The 25,446-nt window shown below is 50.8% G+C and overlaps 1 protein-coding gene across 1 annotated transcript in view; it reads left to right on the top strand.

Moving 5' to 3' along the window:
- Positions 1–25,446, top strand: part of LOC138286979 (zinc finger protein 850-like) — a 444,405-nt gene that overhangs the window by 173,160 nt on the left and 245,799 nt on the right. Inside the window, exon 6 of the mRNA XM_069227343.1 lies at positions 5,987–6,048. Coding sequence (XP_069083444.1) covers positions 5,987–6,048 — 62 coding nt within the window. The remainder of the gene's footprint in view (positions 1–5,986; positions 6,049–25,446) is intronic.

Below are 25,446 nucleotides of genomic sequence, written 5' to 3'. Positions count from 1 at the left end.
TTATGGAACTGTGGAGTTCGTGTTTGACAAACTCCCAGACCATATACTCTTTATGGCTACCCAGCACTTACAATGTCTAAGAATTGACTTAGACACTGTAGGGGCATAGTTCTCATGCAGCTTTGCCCTCATCTGTGGTATGGTGCACCCTGCCTTAGGGCTGTAAGGCCTGCTAGAGGGTGACTTACCTATGCCACAGGCAGTGGGTTGTGGGCATGGCCCTCTGAGGGGAGTGCCATGTCGACTTAGTCGTTTTCTCCCCACCAGCACACACAAGCTGTGAGGCAGTGTGCAAGTGTGGGGTCCCCAGCGTGGCATTATACATGCTGCAGCCCTTAGAGACCTTCCTTGGCCACAGGGCCCTTGGTACCAGGGGTACCTTTTACAAGGGACTTATCTGTGTGCCAGGGCTGTGCCAAATGTGGAGACAAAGGTACAGTTTCAGGGAAAGAACACTGGTGCTGGGGCTTGGTTAGCAGGGTCCCAGCACACTTTCAATCAAAGCTGGCATCAACAAAAGGCAAAACGTTAGGGGTAACCATGCCAACAGTGGCATTTTCCTACAGCTAGGGTTTGCTCCAGCTGCCGGTGGCCCTCGCTGGCTAAAAATCTACTGATAACAAATCTGCTGCTTAAACTGGTTTTAAAGAAGGTATTTCTGCAAGCAACCTTATGATGTTGCCTCTATTCAGTGCATCCTGATGGCCTTGTGAGGGGTAATGAGAAGCTAGAAGGACTTGGTGACTGTCAATTTCCAATTTCCTGGAGAGATTTGATGAGGCTGGGGAATAATGTAAATTGCTCCCTTCCTTGCTTTGTGAGTGGATGACTTTGTATGTGCCCTCTGTTCTTGTGGCATAATTTTTTTCAACGATCTTGCCACTTTGTGGGGAGATCTTAAAAAGCCCTTCCCTTTGAGCGGTGTTGCAGAAATTGACCTCCAGTGAATTGCTGGACAGTGTAACAATGCATCCTCAGGCAGGTCGCTCCCCTCGCCGCAACCGCACCACCTGCTGCGTCTGCCTCCCCAGGTCACTGCTGCTGCCCAACGCGGGTTCGAGGCCCTCCTCCACCCGCAGGCCACCACCTGCGCCTCATCCCTGGTGGCCAGTGGTAGGCCCTAGGCTGCATTGCTACGGTATCTTTTTGTTGGTTTTATATAGTTTCCTTGTTTTTATTGTGCCTTGTTTTCGTGCCTCACTCTCCCGCTTCCCCCCGCTGCGTCCCTGTCCCTCCCTCCCACCTCCCTTTATATGGCGCCCGCTGCGCAGTGAAAGGAGCGACCCTTGACCCTGCCCTCAGCCAGGTCACTCCCCTCGCGCAACAGCACCACCTGCTGCGTTCGCCTCCACAGCTCGCTGCTGCTGCCCAATGCGGGTTTGAGGCCCTCCTCCACCTGCAGACCACCACCTGCACCTCATTCCTGGTGGCCAGTGGTAGGCCCTAGGTTGCATCGCTATGGTATCTTTTTGTTGGTTTTGTTTTGTTTCCTTGTTTTTATTGTGCCTTGTTGTTCTGCCTCACTCTCCCGCTTCCTGCTGCTGCGTCCCTGCGGCCCTGCCCCCCTGCTCGCCCATTCGCCACCCCACTCCCGCCTCCCAGCTGCCCCTCCCTCCCACCTCCCCTTATATGGCAGCCGCTGCACGGTGAGAGGAGTGACCCTTGACCCTGCCCTCAGGCAGGTCGCTCCCCTCACTGCAACAGCACCACCTGTTGCATCCGCCTCCCCAGCTTGCTGCTGCTGCCCAATGCGGTTTGAGGCCCTCCTCCACCCGCAGGCCACCACCTGCGCCTTATCCCTGTTAGCCAGTGGTAGGCCCTAGGTTGCATCGCTACGGTATCTTTTTGTTGGTTTTGTTTTGTTTCCTTGTTTTTATTGTGCCTTGTTTTTCTGCCTCACTCTCCCGCTTCCCACCGCTGCGTCCCTACAGCCCCGCCTGCTCGCCCATTCGCCGCCCCGCCTTCCAGCTGCCCCTCCCTCCCACCTTCCCTTATACGGCGGCTGCTGCGTGGCCGAAGGCGTGCCTAAGGCAAGTCTGTCTGCACCTGTCCGCGCCCAGCACCAGGACCCCTGGTCCCCGCGACCGCCACAACGACCAACACCATTACACCGCCAGCACCCTCCTCGCACTCAACACCGGGCGATCACACATCTGCTTCCTGGCCGCCCCGGAGCACACCCAAGGACCCTTCACCTGCCGGAACTGCAGCTTCACCAGCCTCCAAACCGCCAATCCACCCACCAAGACAGAACGCAACCACCTCCGATGCATCCTAATGAACACCCGCTCCGCTCGCAAACACGCCGTCGAACTCTGGGACCTGCTCCATACCTCCGCCCTGGGCGTTGCCATCCTAACGGAGATCTGGATGAACACCTCCTTGGCCCCAGACATCGCCACAGCCACCCCGGATGGCTACAAGATTACCCGCAGGGACCGCACCAACGGAGTCGGAGACGGAATCGCCATAGTCCACAAGAACACCATCAGGGTCACAACCTGCACTGACGACACCCTCAGCAATGCCGAACACCTGCACTTCCAGATCAACACCAACCCCAACACCGCCCTCAGAGGAACTCTCATCTACAGACCTCCTGGACCACGGCCTCAGTTCTGCGACTCCATCGCCGACTTCGTCAGCAGGCACGCCCTGGCCTCCTCAGACTACCTCCACCTCGGAGACCTGAACTTTCACCTTGAGAACGACACCAACTCTACCACCCTGATCGACAACCTCGCCACCCTCGGACTCGTCAGAACACCAACCCGCTCCACCGGCCACACGCTGGACCCCGTCTTCTCCGCAAGCCCCCACGTCACCTTCAGCCACACCACCGAACTCCCCTGGACCTACCACTACTGCATTCACTTCACCTTCAGGAAACCCACCTCGCACCACCGCACCCAACAGATCCCCTGCCACAGCTGAAGCAAAGTCATCAAAGACCAGCTGAACACCGGCCTCGCTCCAAACCCGCCCACCGAACCCACCGACCCCAACCTCGCAGCCCTCAATCTCAGGTGCTGGATCGATGACTGCGCCAACACCCTCGCCCGCTCAAGAAACCCTCCAACAGAGGCACTGGCAAGAGAGCCAGCTGGTTCACCCCGGACCTCCAAACCTTCAAGCAAACCTGCCGGAAGCTGGAGAAGAAATGGCTCCGTGAACAGACAGCAGACAGCCATGCAGCCTTCCAGAACGCCATCCGCAAACACCATCACCTCATCATATCTGCCAAAAGGACCTCTTTCAAAGACCGCCTTGACAACCAAGCAAACAGCAGCAAGGAGCTCTTCAACATCGTGAAGGAACTCTCCAACCCCTGCTCCAACACCAACGACGTCCCACCATCGCAAGACCTGTGTGACTCCCTCGCCACCTTCTTCCACCACAAAATCACTGACATCCACAACAGCTTCAACAACCAGACCACCCAGACAACCACCGACACCTCAGACTCTCCACCCGCCATCAACTACGACCCCCTGCTCGCCTGGGCCAATGTAAACGTAGATGACACCATCATAACCATGAGCACTATCCACTCTGGCTCTCCGTCAGACCCATGCCCACACCACATCTTCAACAAAGCCAGCGCCACCATCGCACCCCACCTCCGCAAAATCATCAACATCTCCTTCGAGACCGCGGCATTCCCTGAGAGCTGGAAGCACACCGAGATCAACACCCTACTCAAGAAACCAAAGGCGGACCCGAAAGACCTCAAGAATTTCCGTCCCATCTCCCTGCTCCCTTTCCCGGCTAAGGTCATCGAGAAGATCGTCAACCATCAACTGACCCACTACCTCGAAGAGAACAACATCCTGGACCCATCCCAGTCAGGGTTCTGCAGCAACCAGAGTACCGAGACTGCTCTCATCGCTGCCACCAATGACATCAGGGCCCTGCTTGACAACGGTGAAACCGCGGCCCTAATCCTCCTGGACCTCTACACCATCGTCGACACCGTCTGCCACCGCACCCTACATGCACGCCTCCACAACGCAGGGATCCGGGATAAAGCTCTGGATTGGACCACCTCCTTCCTCTCTGGCAGAACCCAGAGCATCCGCCTACCCCCATTCCGATCCGAAGCCTCCAAGATCATCTGCGGCGTACCCCAAGGATCGTCCCTCAGCCCAACCTTATTCAACGTCTACATGGCCCCGCTAGACCACGTTGCCCGGCGGCATGACCTCAACATCATCTCCTAAGCCAACGACACCCAACTGATCCTCTCCTTCACCAAGGACCCCCTCATCGCCAAATCCAACCTCCACGAAGGAATGAAGGCTGTCGCCGAATGGATGAAGAACAGCAGACTAAAGCTGAACTCGGATAAGATGGAGGTCCTCATCCTCGGGCCAACTTCTCAGCCTGGGATGACTCCTGGTGGCCAACCGCACTGGGCGCAGCTCCGACACCCACCGACCACGCACGCATCCTGAGCGTCATCCTCGACTCAACACTCTCCATGACCAAGCAAGTCAACGCTGTCTCCTCCTGCTTCAAAATCCTCTGCATGCTCCGCAAAATCTACAGGTGGATCCCCACAGAAACCAAAAGAACAGTCACCCAGGCCCTCGTCAGCAGCAGACTTGACTACGGAAACGCCCTCTACGCAGGAGCCCCGGCCAAACTCCTCAAACGACTGCAACGTATACAAAACACCGCTGCACGCCTGATCCTCGACACACCCCGCCACAGCCACATCACGCCCCACCTGACAGACCTACACTGGCTCCCCATCAACAAAAGGAAAACCTTCAAGCTCCTCACCCAGGTACACAAGACACTACACAACACAGGCCCAGCCTACCTCAACAGACGACTCACCTTCCACACCCCGCCAGCTCCGCTCAGCCGACCTCGCCCTCACCACCGTCCCTCGCATCCAAAGAACAACTACCGGAGGCAGATCCTTCTCCCGCCTCGTCGCCAAGACCTTGAACACCCTCCCACTGCTCCTACGACAGACCAATGACCTGCTGACATTCAGGAGACTTCTCAAAACCTGGCTGTTCAAGCAGTAGCAGAACCCTTCCCCTCCCCTCAGCGCCTTGAGACCCTTGGGGGTGTGTAGCGCGCTCTACAAGTGTACTGATTGATTGATTGATCCTGCGGAAATTAGGCCTTCATTGCATTTGTCCCTATTTATAGTGCCTTTGTTGCTTGTCGGAAGAGCATTTTCGGTTACCCAATTCGACTTGTGCTGAGATTTTATTTTTGGGCCGAAGAAAATTGTCCTGGCTTGCACAGGGGTTTGCGTGAGTTTTTGAAAATGCACACTTGTTGTTCCCTCCGGCAACTCAGCACCAGGATTTTGCAGTAGTTTCACGTCCCTTCTGCATTTTGACGATCCTATCTGCTGTTCCTTGCGAATTGGGCTTTGGGATCGAATGAGCCCGGTATCCCTCCTGCCCACTCCATTCTGAGACAGGTTGTATTATTATAGTATCACCTGCCTTCTACAATGTGTCTAGTCTATCCACTGATGCTTGTGAAGAATCAAATGAATCGGGATACATCTGCTTTCTTAGTGGTGCTTCCAGATCTTCATGTTTTTTACTTCTACCCATCCTCCTTTGCCTGATGTCGGGCGTTCCTTCTTTCCTTCCTAGCATTTTTATTCTGTCTTTTTGTTTGTACTAAGGTTAGAGGTTCGTACTGATCTGTAGGCCTAGGAATAGGCGAGTCTGAAGGTTGGGCTGCCTGTGCCAAAGTCATTGTGTTTAACAGGTGTTTTCCTAATGGACGGTTAGCGTGGTTTTGCTCAGAGTCCTGCTGTACATCTAGCGTTTGGGCTTCAGGTCAAGTGTTCCAGCCTACGGTGTTGAGATCACAATGCATGTGCTCATTTATAATACTAGTTAAAATGGCTGTATTGGAGCTTATCAATGATTGGTCCACAACTTCAGATTTCTTGCGGAACTGGGGGCATTATTTCTTGTACGCTGATAATTTCTGTCAATTTTTACAGCTTGAAGTTAATGCCGGAGATATCGGTGGCTATGATGTTCATAAGCTCTACCTGAAGATCTAGTTTGTCTGACTGTATATTGAGAGCAGAGATAGTGGTTTGTAATATGTTTAGTAGTGAAGAATGTAGGTTCAAAATACTTTCCACCTTTAAGATGTTGTAGTTCATGTTGTGCTGGTTCCCCACATCTAACTCGTTCTTATCACTGTTTGCCTGCAGTGCTGCGTCGTCTGCCTGGTTCTGCGCTGAGGGTGGTGTAGCCTCTCTGGGCGACTTGACATCCGTGCTTGGGTGTGACTATGCGGCAGGGTCAATTAAGACTCAAGAGTTTAATAACTGAGTGGGTGCATTCTTCATGGTGACTATCCATGTTGATGGTCTTCACTTCCAATACTTGTACGAGGTCCGTGTTGTTTATTATAGAGACTGAGTGTAGCTAGGAGTTATCAGCACCTTTATCTGTATTACTTGCATCCTTGCTTGTGTTGTTCACCTATGCAGGTGACCTGGTTGGTGACCTTATTGGGTCAAGTTGCTGCTCAGGCCGTAGCGTGGAGTGGTGCCAATTTGGGACATGGACCTGGGCCTGTGTCGTGATAATGCCACCTACCCCCATCCCGCAGCGTTACGCTCGTATCTGCAGATGTAGTGTGCACACCCTCTTTTAAATACAAGTTAGACTGTTGGTCAGGGCATGTGGGAACCGACTTTTGGCGTGTCAACGTTTTGGCAGGCCCTTGACATTTTGATGTCACGTAGATGATGACTGCACTAGGATCCTTTAGAAACGTGAATTTATTGACACTGGCACAGCTTGTCATCCAGAAAAGTGTTTGAATTGGCGATATCTGTGGGTGACGTGGCCTGCATTTGCTTTCAACAGATTTGTTGACAAGCCATCAGTCCTGCTCATCCTAGCGGGTCTTTATTTTTAAGTCCAGGTTTTGTGAGTGGCTTGCGTTCTGACCTTACTATATCACATGGTACCTGCCAATCGCAACGATGTTGGTCTCCTTACCACTAACCACAGGGACCCTGCAGAATACTTTGATAGGCTGTTGTACGCCACCTCACCTCCCCGCGTACATATTAAAAATGGATGTTACCAGCAATTAGGAAGTGGGGGAGGGGCACGAGCCTGCCTTTACTTCTTGCCATTTGCTGTCTCCTCTTGTTTAAACAGTGCCCCCGCCTCACTGGACTCCGGGTAGCAGAGAACACCTCCCACAGAGTGTATTCTACAGCTAAAGGGTTGGGGAGGGGCACGAGCATGTCTGCCGACACTTCAGCCTGTTCTGTGTCGGTGCTAGCTTCCTCTCCCTAACTGAAGGGAAGAAGCAGACTTCTTCTCCTTCTTGCTGGTAGGCAGTTGGGTGCTGCCCAACCTCCCCAGGATGTATGCCCCACGAGTAGAGAGTAGGAAAGTAGGGGAGCCTAAAGATGTGCGGCAAGGCTGGGGAGGAAGGTCCCACACAAAGTGGGGCTGTTCCCAAATGCAAGCCCTTTGCTTCCTTTAATTCCTTGTGGGCTGGTAGCTGGAGCAAGAGCGTCCCCCGGTTGCACCTAGGCGGGCCGCTTCCGCGACCAAGGGGATTCAGCCTGAGCTGTGGGAACTACTCCACAAAACTTCCCCTGTAACACCTAATGTTCCCGGTCCTGCTGCACTGGGCCTACTGTGACCGGCAGGCTTGCGCTCCTGTTGGGGAAGGACGCCATACCGCCTTATAGTGTGTAAAAGGCCGCTTTATTGGAAACAGGTGCACTTACAACCATACATTTTTGCCCTTGGCCTAAGCGCCTCACAAAACGAATACCTCAATATACATTGAGTTATTCTATCATTCCTCCCTCCTCCCCTATGCTACCCTCCCCCTCCCATTTCTTACCACATGGCCTCTTATTAACCTTTTCATTGTACTGATTAGTTGCTAAAGTCCATTGTCATGTTAATAGTCTCCTGCTGCTTCGTACACCCCCTGAGCGTGCCAGTCCGCAAAAACCCCTGAATGTCCACCTCTTGTTGTCTGAGTTGTCCTGCTGCCGTCCAGTCCTTTTCCACCTGTCAATGCCTTGTCGGTTCTGCCGTCCTCCCCCCTTGTTGTCATAGCCATGTGCAATGTCTCATTTTCCGCCTGCACCTGTGACATTCTTAGAAAAACTTTTCCCCCCTGTGCACCCATCTCCAACAAGGCCCAAATTGGGTGACCCTTATGCCACCACCCACCACCCTCATTGCACTATAAAAACCACCCCCATAACTAAAAAAAAAAAAAAAAAAAAAAAAAAAAAAAAGAACCGGGGAAGGGAGGGTGGGGAAAAAATGGTCCCAACCTACCCGGTGCTTACACCAAATGGCGACGGGGGCACAAAATGGCCCCCTACAAATGCCTCCCGCCATAGCCCAAAGTGCCCAAACGGCGCCCTGGGCTAATCCACTTCCCCAAACACCCCGGGGGGGAAAAGCCTTGTAACTCGGCAATCCCCCCCGGGACCTCCTTGGGGAAGAAGGACGCCATACCGCCTTATTGTGTGTAAAAGGGCGCTTTATTGGAAACAGGTGCACTTACAACCATAAATTTTTGCCCTTGGCCTAAGCGCCTCACAAAACTAACACCTCACATCGAGTTATCCTATCATACCTCCCCCTCCCCTAGCCTACCCTCCCCCTCCCTCCCATTCCTTACCACATGGCCTCTTATTAACCTTTTCATTGTACTGATTAGTTGCTAAAGTCCATTGTCATGTTAATAGTCTCCTGCTGCTTCGTACACCCCCTGAGCATGCCAGTCCGCAAAAAACCCTGAATATCCACCTCTTGTTGTCTGAGTTGTCCTGCTGCCGTCCAGTCCTTTTCCACCTGTCAATGCCTTGTCGGTTCTGCCGTCCTCCCCCCTTGTTGTCATAGCTCTGTGCACTGTCTATTTTCCACCACCAGAAAAAGGAGCCCCTCCTTTTTCTGCCCCCCCCCCCAAATGAGGGTAGCGCCGCAAGATAAGTCACCTTACCTTTCACCTAACAACGCCTTCAACACTTCTTTAACCCGGAGCAGGTACAACTCCATGCCCATAAAGGACAGGTGTACTCTGTCGCCCCTAAAAAATTCACGATCCTCGAAAAGAAGATCCTCGTGTTCCAACACTGAAATGCCATGAGACCTACAAAAAAACCTTCATTTCCTTATTAATCTTACGCCGAGCCTTCTCGATCGCACCTGGTTTCCGTGCACCTCTCCAAATCCTACGCAGGACAAATGCTGTCCAAATCAAATAACAACCGTACCATTGTCTCCGGATCTCTAACAAGTCTGCTTTCATGGCTTTAAGCACATCAAGTCCTGTCTTTTTCACCAAGTTGTTCTCACCCAAGTGTCCTTTTTCCGCCTGCAATGTCCCCAGCAACTGGTCGCATTGCATTCCCCCTTTTCAACACCATCGCACTCTATATCGGTCTGTATCCAAACCCAAAAGAACCCCAATAGCTGTGCGCCCCGCTTGTCGATGTGCCCACTTAACAAAAGAATGTCAGAAGAACCAAATGGAGAGGAATGTCGTCTCTGGCCCGACACCGAACCTGCAGCAGGAAAAAAACATGTTAATTATCATTCACAATCCGGAACCTCCATATCTCACATACCGCTTAAACGCATCTGATCTCCACCTCCCCAACCGCATAATTCACCCTGTCCGCCATCCCCTTAAACCGGCCTCTGTCGCCATGCGAAAAGAATGCGTACTGAAGCTTGATGCATCCTGCCCCACATAACACAAACTCGCTCGCAGCACTGCTAAAAGCTGGTGTGCCGTTACCTTACTCCTGTTGCGATGCTGAAACACTTCTGTTCCCATGTGCCTGACCCTCTGCAGCACCTTACCCAATCTGACCAGGCATAAATCAGGCACCGGATACCTCGGCAACACCACATGCATACCCAAACCGGCCTGATCCGTTTTCGAACTCCGAATCCTCTGCAATACAGAGGACCCCGAAAATTCACTTCATCCCAACGCAAACCCGGCTTGCTTCCCAATCCCAAGAGCTCTGACACCCTGAACGCCCCGAAAAACATCCAAGACATTAGCGTCTTGAATAGTATAGATTCCCTCGCATCATAGCATACAGTCCAGAGACTCTGCAAAAGTATTTTTAGCAATGCCAATGAAATGGGCTGTCTACCTTCCCCTCTTTTCCCTTCCTCCTTGCCCCAACCATCAAGAATCCGGTGTCCCAGTTGACCAGCGGATGGGGCATACCCCCTGAAAGATTTTCCCCAGAACGCCCGCCAACTTTCCTGAAATAGTGATCCGCGACTGCAGCCTCTCCACCAGCTCCATAATAAAACACAAAACTTCATCCACTCTCCCTTTTTCGTCTGCATGCCACCGCGCACCCGACTGCCTATACTCCCGCCAAGCTTGCACATACGCCCGTCTCGTCGATGGAGTCAAAGAATTCAAAACCAACCTGAACATCCTTTCTCTCCTACCGACCATAAAGCCACTGGCATCCTCGTCCTGGACAAGGGCTCGCCCGCAATGAGCCCATGGAATCGCTCCTACTGCGAACGAGACAAAGCATCAGCAATGTCATTGTTCACTCCTGGTACGTGTCTCGCTTTAAATTGAATATCGTGGCGCAGGCAATGTGGCACAAAAACGCGCAGCAGCTGCAGCACTTGCGCATCGCGAGCCGACTGCCTGTTTACTACGTGCACCACCGCTAGGTTGTCCACTCTGAAAAGTACTCTTCTATGCTCCAGCAACGGCCCCCAGATGACTGCCGCGACCACCAATGGGAACAATTCCAAGAATGCTATGCTCCTCCCCCCGCCCATCCACGACGCCAGCCAAGATTACGCACAAAACTTCCCCTGCCAATACATGCCAAAACCGGAGGCCTCCACCGCATCCGAAAAAATCTGTACATCCCAATCTACTGTCTGCCAAGACCGCAATGGACTACCATTGAACTTCTCCAGAAAAACGCACACCCTGCCATCCAGGTAAGTCCCTTGTATCTGGTACCCCTGGTACCAAGGGCCCTGATGCCAGGGAAGGTCTCTAAGGGCTGCAGCATGTCTTATGCCACCCTAGGGACCCCTCACTCAGCACATGCACACTGCTTGTCAGCTTGTGTGTGCTGGTGGGGAGAAAATGACTAAGTTGACATGGCACTCCCCTCAAAGGCTCACCCCCTTTGTTACAGCGCCACAGGGCATCCCAGCTAGTGGAGATGCCCACCCCTCCGCCCACTGCCCCCACTTTTGGCAGCAAGGCTGGAGGAGATAATGAGAAAAACAAGGAGGAGTCACTGGCCATTCAGGACAACACCTAAGGTGTCCTGAGCTGAGGCGACTCTGACTTTTAGAAATCCTCCATCTTGCAGATGGAGGATTCCCCCAATAGGATTAGGGATGTGACCCCCTCCCCACCGGAAGGAGGCACAAAGAGGGTGTAGCCACCCTCAGGGCTAGTAGCCATTGGCTACTATCCTCCCATACCTAAACACACCCCTAAATTGAGTATTTAGGGGCCCCCAGAACCAAGGAAGATAGATTCCTGCAACCTGAAGACGAAGAAGGACTGCTGACCTGAAGCCCTGCAGAGAAGACGGAGACACCAACTGCTTTGGCCCCAGCCCTACCGGCCTGTCTCCCCACTTCAAGAAAAACTGCAACAGCAACGCATCCCCCAGGGTCCAGCGACCTCTGAAGCCTCAGAGGACTACCCTGCATCTAAAAGGACCAAGAAACTCCCGAGGACAGCGGCCCTGTTCAACAAACCTGCAACTTTGCAGCTAAGAAGCAACTTTTAAATAGCACACGTTTCCCGCCGGAAGCGTGAGACTTTTCACTCTGCACCCGACTCGACCTGCGGAAAACTAACTCTACAGGGAGGACTCCCCAGCGACTGCGAGCCCGTGAGTAGCCCAAGTTGACCCCCCTGAGCCCCCACAGCGACGCCTGCAGAGGGAATCCAGAGGCTCCCCTTGACCGCGACTGCCTGCTTCAAGGAACCAGACGCCTGGAAAACACACTGCACCGCAGCCCCCAGGACCTGAAGGAACCGAACTCCAGTGCAGGAGCGACCCCCAGGCGGCCCTCTTCCTAGCCCAGGTGGTGGCTGCCCCGAGGAGCCCCCCCTTTGCCTGCCTGCATCGTTGAAGAGACCCCCGTTTCTCCACATTGAATCCTATTGCAGACCCGACGCCTGTTTGCACTCTGCACCCGGCCGCCCCTGTGCCGCTGAGGGTGTACTTTCTGTGCCTGCTTTTGTCCCCCCCGGTGCCCTACAAAACCCCCCTGGTCTGCCCTCCGAAGTTGCGGGTACTTACCTGCTGGCAGACTGGAACCGGTGTTTTGGGCACCACTTTGACCTCTGCACCTGACCGGCCCTGAGCTGCTGGTGTGGTAACTTTGGGGTTGCCTTGAACCCCCAACGGTGGGCTACCTTGGACCCAACTTTGAACCCTGTAAGTGTTTTACTTACCTGTGAACTTAACATTTACTTACCTCCCCCAGGAACTGTTGATTTTTGTAGTGTCCAATTTTTAAATAGCTTATTGCCATTTTTGCCAAAACTGTATATGCTATTGTGATAATTCAAAGTTCCTAAGATACCTGAGTGAAATACCTTTCATTTAAAGTATTGTTTGTAAATCTTGAACCTGTGGTTCTTAAACTGAACTAAGAAAATATATTTTTCTATATAAAAACCTATTGGCCTGGAATTGTCTTTGAGTGTGTGTTCCTCATTTTTTGCCTGTGTGTGTACAACAAATGCTTAACACTACCCTCTGATAAGCCTACCGCTCGACCACACTACCACCAAATAGAGCATTAGAATTATCTCTTTTTGCCACTATCTTACTTCTAAGGGGAACCCTTGGACTCTGTGCATCCTATTTCTTACTTTGAAATAGTACATACAGAGCCAACTTCCTACAAATGCCTAAAAAGGTTACTACCATAGACGGTCCAACCTTTTTCTTGGGGGCTAGAGGCACACCCATGTCCCCCATAAGGTCTTGAAATTGCCGCAGAATGACCGCGCAATGATCCAAATCCGGTGGGGCCACGAAAAAGAAATCATCAAGGTAATGCGTCACCCCTTTGTGTCCTGTGACACGAGAAAATATCCACTGCAAACAAGTGCTGAAATGCTCAAATAACGAGCAGGAAATGGAACAACCCATGGGCAACGCCTTATCCACATACCAGCGCCCCTGGAATTGAATGTCCAGCAACTCGAAGTCGTCCGGGTGCACCGGTAGCAGGCAAAAAGCAGACTTTATGTATGTCTTAGCCATCAAGGCCTTCTCGCCAAAAACCTCCACCAAGTCTATCGCAACATCCACAGGCGCATAGGATACCCTGGTCAGCTGCTCTGGAATGAAATCATTGATCGAGCCCCTTTCAGGCCACGAGAGGTAATGAATAAGCCAAAATTGACCAGCTTCTTTTTTGGGTACCACCCCAATCGGAGACACAATGAGGTTATCTAAAGGCCAATCATCAAACGGCCCTTCCATCCTCCCCTCAGCAACCTCCTTGTCCAACTTTTTTTGTACAATTGCTTCCCGCCCGACGATAGATTGTCTGCCCACCGACGCACCCGCGGGCCTGTATACTGCAAACGAAAACCCTCACAGAAACCACTGTACAACAGAAGTGCCACGTCCTCATGATCGTATTGAGCAAGCCAAAAACGCAATCTGTCCAGCCTAACCGGCGTACGAGCCCTTTCCCAGAGCACCCTGACCACCCTTGTACCTACCAGTTCCTTGTGTCCCCGAGCTGGCACCACCTGCTGTTCCCTGACTTTGTCCCGACGTTCCAAAATTGCCAGGGGCATAACAATGAAGTACTGCATGCTTCCCGGCACACCGCTAACATTCGTGCCGGAACTTGCAATATTCCCGAGTGCACAGCCCCTTGTTATAATCCCAGCAAGCACCTGACTTGACAGTCCCTGTCGCGCTTGCTCCTGCCCCACTTTTTGCTGTTTTCCCGAAAGGGCCGATTCGTAATGGGCAGGCTGCTAGCTGTAAAAACCATCTTCCCGAATTTTGCAGGACCCATGGTGTGCTGCAATAAGTCTGCGTCAATTTCACCCCACAAAACGGAGTCATCCGCCGTTAAACGCGCTTGAAACTCCTCATCGTATTGTACCCAAGCGTAACCGCCATAATTCAAGTGCGCCTTTCTAATCACATCCATGTATTTTAATAGCGCTACCACCCTCTCTGGGAAGCGCTTGCAACATACACTAGCATAGATCAAAAAAGCAGCCGTCCAATTTTCCCACTCTGCTGCGCCCTCCCCGCGGAGCAACCATAACTCCACCAATCATGTTCTCCGCTGTCCTCGTCACCGCCATGCGGCTAGCCACTCGGGCCCCCGCCTTCTCTTCCTCCCTGCCCGTCCCAGGTCCTGCTGTCCCGTCTTGCTGCCCTGCCATAAAATGCCCGTTGTACCAGTTATTCCCACGTCGTCCATCGCCCTGTGCCCCATACCTGCCTGAGCCCTGACCTCTCTAACTTCTTCTGACTTACTTGAAACTGCTTCCCTGTCTAACTGTTTCTTGGAAACCTTACCTTTTCCATAAGTACGCCGAGGAGGACGCACCTTTAAGGTAATGCCGTCCTCCTCTACCTCTCCTTGTGCATCCTCATCACTCCATTCCCACAGAAATGGGGGATTGCCAGAAAAACTTGAATCATCCCCTACCCCGTACCCCCCTTCCCTGGAGCTGAACAAGCCCCCCACCCTTGCATCTCCTCATCCCAGTCCTGCCAGTGCGCCTCAGAATCCCCCAAGCCTGCCAAAGCACCTTCAGGGCTGCTGCCTGGTGAACACAATTCTTCCAGAAATCCTTCAGCCAAACGGGACCTCACCCTTCTCCCCACCCTCCCACCACCCGCGCTATTACCTTCCATGGGGCTGTCATCCCCCGATGACTCCAGCTCTGCCCCTTGCCTGCCACTAAGCCCTTTGCGATCTTCGTAGAGGGGCCTACTTCTCCCCAGCCACACCTCCGGCTTTTTTATCAGCGCCTGACGCGGCTGCCGAAGCTTCTCTACACCCCGCCCATGATCCTGCCCGCCGAGCGCCCTTGCCTTCCCCTTCAACGAAGAACTCACCTCTCTCTACAGGGCTGACACGCAGCGCGGAGGCGAGCATGCAAGAACTGCTGCCGCCACACCGCTTACTGCCCTCCTCACGGGACAGGCAGCCTCCGCCGCCTACGACCGCAGCAAATCCAGATGGCCGGCCTCTTCCAACAAGCGGAGCGCTTATTGCACCTTCGCTTCCGCTGCCATAACTCTGCACTAATACAACTAGGCACAACGGAAAAACCGCACGCTCCACCATGCTCTACACCACAGGCCCTTCGCGACGCTTCGGAACGAGGTACGACCAACGGCGTCGCTCCACTCCTCTTCAATTTTCTTTCTTATTTTTTTTTTTACACTTATTCTACAATATTGGCTATCAGCACTTCACCACTTCTCTCACCTATGACTACCAAAACGCCAAAACAACTCCACAACTACCTGACACCCGCCACTGGAAAAAATGCTCCCAACCTACCCGGGGCTTACACCAAATGGCGACGGGGGCACAAAATGGCCCCCTACAAATACCTCCCGCCATAGCCCAAAGCGCCCAAACGGCGCCCTGGGCTAATCCACTTCCCCAAACACCCCGGGGGGGAAAAGCCTCGTAACTTGGCAATCCCCCCCCGGGACCTCCTTGCCCGCCCTCGTCCTCCGCCCCCCGCGAGTCTATCAGGCTCGGACTCCGCTATCTTCCGCTGCCCTCCTTCCTCCTCTGAGCGGTCCGCGGCCAACCAGCCAACATCAGTGTCAGCCGGTGCCAAGAACCGAACACCGACTAGGCCCGTTCCGCTAAGGGCCAAGTGCAGACGGCGCAATGCGGCACATGTACACCATGTTGTAGGGGGAATGCAGGGAAATGCAGGGAGGCAGAGAGCTGTGGGGTCACAGAGGCAGAAAGCTGCAGGGTCACAGAAGCAGAGAGCTGCGGGGTCACAGAGGCAGAGAGCTGCAGGGTCACAGAGGCTACTAAGGGGGTGAGGACAGAGCAGCAGTATCAGTAAACTGAAAACCTGCATCTGGCTCCGATGCCCGGCGGCTCGGACAGCTCCGACTGCTTCAACTGCGGCTTCCCCGCGTCCTCACGTAACATGGGTTTTTATGCAAATGTTCAGAGATTTACAGTAAAATGTTAACTCTTCTGCAAAACAAGCAAAGAATGAATACAGCACTTCATTTCAAGGCCTGGTGAAGGGAGTCACTGCGAGCGCCACCACCTGGGAGTTGTCGGCTGCTAGGAACTGTTACTATAAAGAAAAATATTCTGTTTTGTGACCTCTTCCATTTTGTGAATGTTTAAAAATCATTTTTTGGAGTAGACATTGGTCCAATAAAAGTTTGTATTTCCTCTAGGGAAAATGGGGTGCATTAAAAAAAATATATATATTCCTTTATTGAAGCGCAATCACAGACATGGTGGTCTGCTGACCCCAGAGGGCTACAATCCTGTGACTGTAGCCAATCGTAGTGTTTCAATTTGTGACTTACCTCAAGCATATTAAGTAGGTCTGATTGCAACCCACTATGAATGGTGACTTTGCAAATCAACCAATTAACACATAGGTTGGTTGACAAAATTAGTATCAATTTGGTAAAAGTCAGTGTGCAATTTGCAGTCACATTTACCGAACTGATTCTTAGTACATGAGGCCCTAAATGTTCCAATCTGTGGAGGGTCAGACTGACACATATTGAAAAATGTAAACCATATGAGCTGGCAGATGCCACGGTTATAGCCTGAGCATCTCACAGAACAAAACTGTAGACCGAAGTCCGAAGTCATGAGGACGAACAAGCTTCAAGCTGAAACAGAAGAATCTGTGTGTTGAATCAAGAGGGGAAGCCCTGTGGCCAAACCTTATCGCTGTTATTGCTGTGGATACTGCCTTTCAGACTCTAGCACCTAAGCAGCAGCTGAAAGCAAATGCAGTAATGTAAGATCATACATTACCAAAGCATCTGCAAAGGCAAATAACATGCCATCCTCATCACCCAAGCCTCCTAAACACCACACAGATAAATGCAAATATGCCCCTACAGCAAGACACCAGAGGTGTTGTGTGAACTAATTCTTCATCCAGTTCACCCTCAACAGTCAAGAAAAGCAAAAGTATTCTCCTTTTGTGGAAAAGTCCTCACAAGGATGATGAGAAACTCCCAGAGCTCAAGGTCTATATGAGAGAAAATGGGGCAAAAATTCCTAACTTGGTGGACAGAGGCGCCACCACTAATGTTATGAATGATGTTGGATTTGTCAGATAACGTGACTGCCAAACACAGATACCACCCAATGAGTGCATTTATGCTTATAATTCAATGAAACCTCTTGGAGTCTGGATGGATAATGAATTATCCGTGGGACACCAAATTACTAAAGTGGCTGCCACCCGTTTTGGCATCTTAAAATGGCTTAAAATAATTCTGGGTTGCGTTTCCAGCTCTGCCCAAAGAATGTTCATCCAGGCTTTAATTATTTCCAGGTTAGATGGTGGAAATATCCTCCCTTTAGGTGTCAAGACAAGCCTAATCATGTGTCTTCAGACTGCAAAATGCGGCAGATAGACTGCTACTCCATCCCCCAAAGTTCTACCCGACTGCAAGTACGCTGCGCAAACTTCATTGGCTTCCAATTGAGCGCTGCATTCATTTCAAAGCACTGTGTTATGTTCATAAATGTCTATCCAATTCCGGCCCGGTATATCTTGGGTCACTGATGTCACCATACCTACCCAGTCGGCACTTGGGATGAAGTAACCTGGACATTGCTGTAGTCCCTGGAATCAGGGGGTCCTGGCAAGGAGGGAGAGATTTTTCCTTTCTGGGCCCAAAGCCTTGGAATTCCCGATCTGAGAGCCTCTCGCTCCCTTCTCGCTTTCCGGAAGAGATTATAAATTAGGTTGTTCAAAAACTCTGGGAATATTAATAGTTAGGTAATCCCGCCAGGCCTGTTGGGTAGCGTAATGATGGGAAACCCTGTCTGGGTATCCATGCACTCTATAAATCTTAAAATGAAATTTGAAAAAAGTGCTTGGGCTTCTTTCAGCCTGTGATCACTCATGACACCCACTCACCTGAATTTGATGTTAACGTGTGACTGAGCTGAGGCCGGCACTGGATGTCTCCACAGTTTCAGATTTGCAGTAAAAATGTGCCTCCTTCGTGTGCTCTATCAAATGATCCCAAGGTGATGGTCTTTGATAGCATAGATGGTTCCCGAACGGTTTCAAGACATTGGCAAACTCACTTATCGACAAATTGACTGCACATTGATGAGTCACTAAAACCAGTGGCTCAACACTTTACAGGTCTACCATTCATTATTCAGAAGCTAGTTGAAGAAGAAATCAACAGTTCACTCAAGCAAGTCATTCTTGAGCCAGTGAAGGAGCTTAGGAGCTTATGCTGTAGATTTCACCTATAATTCCTGTGCCCAAACTCCAGTCTGGGGGCAAGATCTGCATATGTCAACATGGGACTGCTGAGTCTTGCTTTGCAAGGGGAAAGGCTCCTTATTCCAAGCTCTCAAGACATGATTAATCAGATGAATGTTACACATGGCCAGATGTACTATTTACTCGTTGCAATTTTTAAGACCACTATTTTTTAGACTAATAAAGAATTTTAGGAACCCTCCTAATAATAAGTCAGTTGTTAGAATTCTGAATCAACCTACCTCCTGCATAATAATGAGGTAGATTGCAAACTGCAACTCACTGCGACTTACGGCCATCAGTCCAACAGACCAACATGTCTGCCATTGCTTTTAAATAAACCAAGCTTTTTTTTTTTTTAAGTGCAGTCCGTTTTCCTTCGATTACTGTCTACTCTTAAATAACTTTTTTTTGTATATTCACAAAGGGGAAGACGTCCCAACAGGACCTCTTTCCCTTTGTGAAGTTATTATAATCTTGTTTGAGGTAGTGGTAAAATGTCAGTGTTTTGAAACTGGATGTCGGGCGCATGATACCAATTCTCTATTTGGAATGGACACTTATAACTTGCCCTGTCAAGATACTTAAATTGGTATCCATTCCATACCCCATTTTAGGAATCAGAAAAGCTACTTTTTCAACTCTTAAAGTGGGATTAGTATTTAGAAAAAAATGTAATGGTTGCAAACATAGAACTGGACCGTTTATGACTGTTAAAATGCTTAGTACAACTGGCCTAAGGTTTCTGGGAACCTTGGTCTGAATAAACAATACTATCTGCTGGAATTAGAGGAGTGCTGTTTATTTATCACAAAACATGCACTCATTTTGGCTTTTGTAGCTACACACATCTCCGTTTTGTTATCCCTGTGCTGCAGGTATTTCTGGAAAAATGTAATCAGGTCACTGAAAGCATCCTAAACTCTATAACTTAGAGTGATGACATCTAGGTATGTGGCAAGTAGTTGCAGGAGCACAATGACACACTGATTAAAGTCTGTTGATGACTCCATAAAGCAAATCTGATATTTAAAGCAAAATGTAATTATGGATGGACCTCCTGAAATCCTTCGGCTGCATAGTCTTTAAGAATGGCGGGAAACAGCCTTTTTTACGGCCGGAGCAACACAAGCGTTACCACACTTGCCTGAACCACGCAAATGCGTGGTTAAGGGACCATGCGTATGCGTGGTTCAGGCACATAGCAGGAACAGCCAGGAGAGGGACGCAGTGGCTGGGTAAGTGGGGCTGGGGAGGGTGGGTGGATTTTTAAGGACAGAGCTGCATAGGTTTTATAGTTCAGGGCAGGGGTGGGGGGTCAGGGTCATTTTTAGGAGAGGGTGGGGTAGGTTTTAGGGTTAGGACAGGGGTGGGGTAGTTTTTAGGACAGGGTGGGTTAGGCTTTGTGGTTTAGAGCGGGGGTGTGGTGGTCAGGGTAGGTTTTAGGGTTTAGAGTGGAGACGGGCTAGTTTTTAGTACAGGGTGCGGTTGTTGTTAGGACAGGGTAAGTCTTGGGGCTTAGGGTGGGTGGAGGGTTGGGGTAGTTTTCAAGACAGGGCGGGGAAGGCTCAAGGTTCAGTGTGGGGGCAGAGGGGGTTGGAGTAGTTTGGCGGTTTGTAGAAGCTAGGTGGTCCTCTGGGGTCTCTTAGAGTACATCTGTTGTCCAGTCGACCCCTCAGCAGCGATTGTCGAGTCCTGGGTGCAGCAGGCAGGGTTTGGTGCCTTTTTCTTCCTGCAGCAGGGCTTCTGTTCTTGCTCCTCAGGTCTTCTTTGTCACTGGTCTTTTTGTATGCACTGAATCTGATCTGCCGGTCTAGGGATGCCCCCTAAAAATTGAATTTATTGGGCATTAGAGGGAGTTCCTGGTAGTGGCCAATGGGCCACTTACCTTTTGGTGGCTACACCCACTATGTGACCACTTACCGTGAGAAGGGGTCACATCCCTAGCTCTGGTTGGCTATTTTCCTGCCATCCAAGATGGAGAAAAATTAAATGAAGTGGTCACCTCGTCTGCCACACCTGAGGGGTGGTGCAGGCTGAGGGTGCTCAGTCCCCCTATCCCATGTGAGTTTTCCCGCTGTTCCTCCTGCCAAAAGGGGGGTCTGGGACGGGGGTAGCCATCTACTGCTAGCAGCAAAAGGCTGGAGCAATGCTTCAAAGGCAGATAGCCTTTGAAGCTTCCTGCCAGAGCAGGGCACATTCCTGGGGGAGGAGGTGTGACACCTCTGCCCAGGAAGGACTTTGTCTTCTGGTCCCAGAGAGCAAGAGCGCTCACCCTAGGGATCCAGAATTGTGTCTGGTGGTGGCAGGCTGGTTTAGACTAGCCAGCAACCGTGCCAGGGTGGTGTTGGTTTTACGGGGCACCTCTAAGGTGGCCCGAGTATATTGTATAATAAATCCAACATTGGTACCAGTGAGGATTTATTATTCTCAGTTGTTTGATACCAAACAACCAAGGGTTCAGAGTAGCCATCATGGAACTGGGTAACTTGTACTGAGCAGTGTCCAGCACATGTACTTGTTATGGCTCCTCTGTACACTTACTATGCCTTAAGGTTTTGTAAAGACACAGTAGGGACAAATTTGATCATGCAAACATATGCCTTCGCAAGTATTGTAGTGCACCTTGCCTTAGGGCTGCAAGGCCTGCCAGAGGGGTGACTTACCTATAGTGCATGCAGTGTTAATGGACAGGGCACTCTTGGTAAGTGCGATGTTGAGTTTGTAACTTTTGAATACATCAGGTCATGCGCTTGCACTGGCAGTCTGCAAAAGGCTGGTGTGGGGGTCTCCCAGGGTGGCACAATTGGTACTGCAGTGCTGGGGGACCTTCTTCAGTACTCAGGCCCCAAGTACCAGAGGTACCATTTATTAGGGACTTACAAGGGTGGTTGAAGTGCCAAACATAGCACAGTTTTGGGTAAAGGGATCTGGCCTTGGGAACCTGTTTAGCTGGGGCCCAGGGCACTTACAGTTCAAAACCACAACATTTTCCAGGCAAAATGTGGAGGGCTAACCATGAAAAAAAAGGCCTATCTCACACTGCTCATTCGTCAGTCCCTTCTCAAACATGTAGTTAAAGTAGAACACAATGGTTACAGGGCCACAGTTGTCACCAAAAGGCTCCTTCACCAGAAGGTATGGTTTTCTTTTTCTGGAGGACCTTTTAGAGGGGATGTTTGGGCCCTGCCACATTAGCTGCCCCTTGCGCGTGGCCATCGATTTCTTTGAGCCCATTATCATATGAAAGTATATGCTGGGTGTTACTGATGAGTTTTTTGTTTTCTTGAGTTTATGGCAGTTGTGATACCTGCCTTGACAAAATGCTATCCAAATTTGGTTTCCTTGCCATGAAAAATGGCAAGGACTTCAGAAACTTTGCTGTCCAGCTCTGTTTCGGACATCATATGATCTCTCTTTTGTAGAGGGCACAAGGCACTTCAAGAAACGAATAACACAAGACCACCCTTCCCTGACGTTCTGTACTACCTAATGAGACACACTGCACAGTACCTAGGCTACCACTCCCACAGAGTTCATGTCTGGAGGAAGCTAAAAAATAGAACATTTCAGAAAACAATCATTGCTTACACAAAACTCAGACAGAAGGGAGAAAATTAAATCTTATGCTGACTAGAGAAGAGGTATAAACGGGGCAGCTGTCTCAGGGGGGCTTCAGTTGTTTCACCCACCTAATAAATGCATTACCTACTTGGTAGTTGGGTGCAGGACTCCAAGTTGGAAAGGCAGTCTTGGATTTTAATTAGGCCTGGGCTGAATTTTAATTACACTGGAGTAATCAGAGTAATTTTGGTAATTGTGCATTATTCTTTGATGCAGAGTTACCTATAAATAAGCGATTACCCCTCCTTGTGTAATTATCAGTATTTTGGGGGAAAACATCCAAACCACAAGAGCATATTTAGTGAGTGACCAATCATGCATGCCAATAGTGTTCTGCTGTAATTAGCATTGTTTCTTCCTGCAAAATGCATCCTGGTGTCAATTTTGGACACAAGGGTGCATTTGGCATTAAACAATTGTCCTAAATGCCGGTAGGAAGTTGGGGTAAAATCCTATCCCAAGAGAAGATTTAGTGGACATGAGCAGCGTAAATCTCTTCACCGGCTGCTCCTCATACTGTGACCAATTCACAGAAAATAAGTAAACCTGCACCATGAATTTTATAACCTCTCACGGATGTACATTTACTAATGTTTGCAATTCACAACAGTTTTCCAAGTTATGCCTAGAACCTTACCACGCACATTCCACACTGAAAAATTAAGGCAAAGTGCACCACACAGTTTACAAGTGCACTGCCATTTTGTTTCACCCAACCTGTTGTTGTGTAGCTTTCCCTCCTCTTTTTCCTGCTCCTAGTTGAAGGACTCATTGTAGGAAAGTACCCTCTTTCTTGGCATGGTTACCCCCTTTTCTGCCTGATGTCAGTGTGTTTGGCTGTGTCCACTAGGATACTTCTAACCAGGACCCCAGTGATTATGCTCTCTCTCTCAAAACTCTGTATTTCATCCCACAATTAGCATACTGGTGCCCCCGTGTAAGCCCCTAGTATGTGGTACCTAGGTACCCAGAGCATTGGGGTTCCAGGGGATCCCTATGTGCTGCAGCAGTTATACAGCCACACATAGGGAGCCCATACAAAGGGTTCTGCAGGCCTACCATTGCAGTCTGCGTGAACCAGGTGCATGCACCAGTTTTCACTATAGGTCACTGCACCAGGTCATTATAAGTCACCCCTATGGTAGGCCCTCTCAGCCCAGAGGGCAGGGTGCATGTACCTGTGTGAGGGCACCCCTGCACTAGCAGAGGTGCCCCACAAACTCCAGACCCACTTTACTGGACTTTGAGAGTGCGGGGACGCCATTTTACGTGTGTACTGGACATAGGTCACTTCCTATGTCCAGCTACATAATCGTAAATTCGAACCTAGGCATGTTTGGTATCAAACATATTGGAATCATACCCCAATACTTTGGCAAGTATAACAGTCAAAATGGGGAGCACTCTGTCTTCCATTCCAGCATTTGTGACCCCAAGGCATCATGGTAAATGCAGTCATTAGCACGAATTTGAATAGAGTTTTGAACGTTTTTCACCATAAGTTGGTGCGGCGAGTGCCGTATCTTCAGACACGTGTTTCTGGCTATTTGGCCGTCATCAGCGAAGAGCAACGTGTAGCTGGCGGGTTTGCTTGAAATGCCGCCTTGAAAGTATTCACAGGTTTAAGTACCACTCAAGAAGGCACACAGGTGCTTCACCCGAGCTCGTCAGCTCAGAGGTTCACGGGAGCCTTAATTACAACAGTCAAAATGGGGAGCACCCTGTCTTCCATTCCAGCATTTGTGACCCCAAGGCATCATGGTAAATGCAGTAATTAGCACGAATTTGAATAGAGTTTTGAAAGTTTTTCACCATAAGTTGGTGCGGCAAGTGCTGTATCTTTGGCAAGTATTGGTTGTATGATTCCATGCACTCTGGGGGCTCCTTAGAGGACCCCCCCCACCATTGTTTCCACAGCCTTCTGAGGTTTTCTAGGCAGCCCCAGCTGCTGCAACCTCACAGACAGGTTTCTGCCCTCCTGTTTCTCAAGCAGCTTAAGCCCAGGAAGGCAGGACAAAGGATTTCCTTTGGGAGAGGGGTGTTACACCCTCTTCCTTTGGAAATAGGTGTTACATGGCTTGGGAGGGGTAGCCTCCCCAAGTCACTGGCATGCTTTGAAGGGCACATTTGGTGCCCTCTGTGCATAAACCAGTCTACACCGGTTCAGGGATCTCCAGTCACTGCTCTGGCGCAAAACTGGCAATGGAAAGAGGAGTGACCATCCCCCTTGTCCATCACCACCCCAGGGGTGGGTCCCAAAGCTCCTCCAGAGGGTCCCTGGGTTCTGCCATCTTGAATCCAAGGTTGGCAGGGAACTCTGGGAACATCCGAGTGGCCAGGCCTGGCAGGTGACATCAGAGCCCCCTCCTGATAGGTGGTCACCCAGCTAGGTGCCCAATCCCCCTTTCAGGGATATTTAGGGTCTATACTTTGGGTGGTTCCACAGATTTTGGCTTGCAAGATTCCAGAAGGATTCCTCTGCATCCCCTACTTCGATTTTTGACCAAAGAAACTGCATCTGGACTCTCCAGGACCCGACCATCTGTAACAATGATGAAGACTTCGCCTGCAACATTGTTTCCCAGGCTCCTTCCAGCGTCTGCAACATTTCCCTGGTCGTGCATCCTCTGAGGACAGCCCGTCCAGTCTGCAAAAGAAAGAAGAAGGAATCTCCTTTGGAGTGAAAGAGTCACTCCCCTGCATCTGCAGGCACCAACAGCAATGACGACTGGCTGCGTGGATCCCTCCTCCTGCTGAGCTGCGTGGATCCTGCAACACAGGTGGTGGTCAGAAGTGGTCCAGATGGTCCTCTCTACCAGCTGTCCAACTTGGGAGGAGGTAATCCCTTGCCTTCCTACGCAGGACAGTACCCCCGTGCACTGTGTGATTTGCAGCTGGCAAGGCTTGTTGGCACTTCTTCCTCAGTCTTCGTGCCTCCAGCACTCCTTCCTGCGATGCACAGCTCCCCGAGAGGCTCTCCTGCGGAGTGGGATCCTTCTTCGTAGTGCTGCATGGGGCCCATTTGCACCTTCTGTGTCCCCCGTCCTGTGGGACTCCTGTGTGTGCTGCCTGTGCTTCTGTGGGCTCTCTGCAATGCTGAGGGCCACCCCTGATTCCCCCACCTGGGTTGAGTCCTCCTGGGCCTTGCTGGTCCCCAACTGCACCACATTCGGCCAACCGCGTGTTTTGCCTGTGCCAAGGCTTGCTGGTCTTTTGACTCAGAGATCAGCCCGACCTCCGTCAAATCCAAAAAGAAAAAGGGAGCACACTGCCTTGCATTCAAGCGGAAAA

This window comes from Pleurodeles waltl, chromosome 4_1 (assembly GCF_031143425.1).
Source record: "Pleurodeles waltl isolate 20211129_DDA chromosome 4_1, aPleWal1.hap1.20221129, whole genome shotgun sequence".
Lineage (NCBI taxonomy): Eukaryota > Metazoa > Chordata > Amphibia > Caudata > Salamandridae > Pleurodeles > Pleurodeles waltl.
Note: the sequence above shows the minus strand (reverse complement) of the source record. Positions and strands in the feature narration are given on the sequence as shown.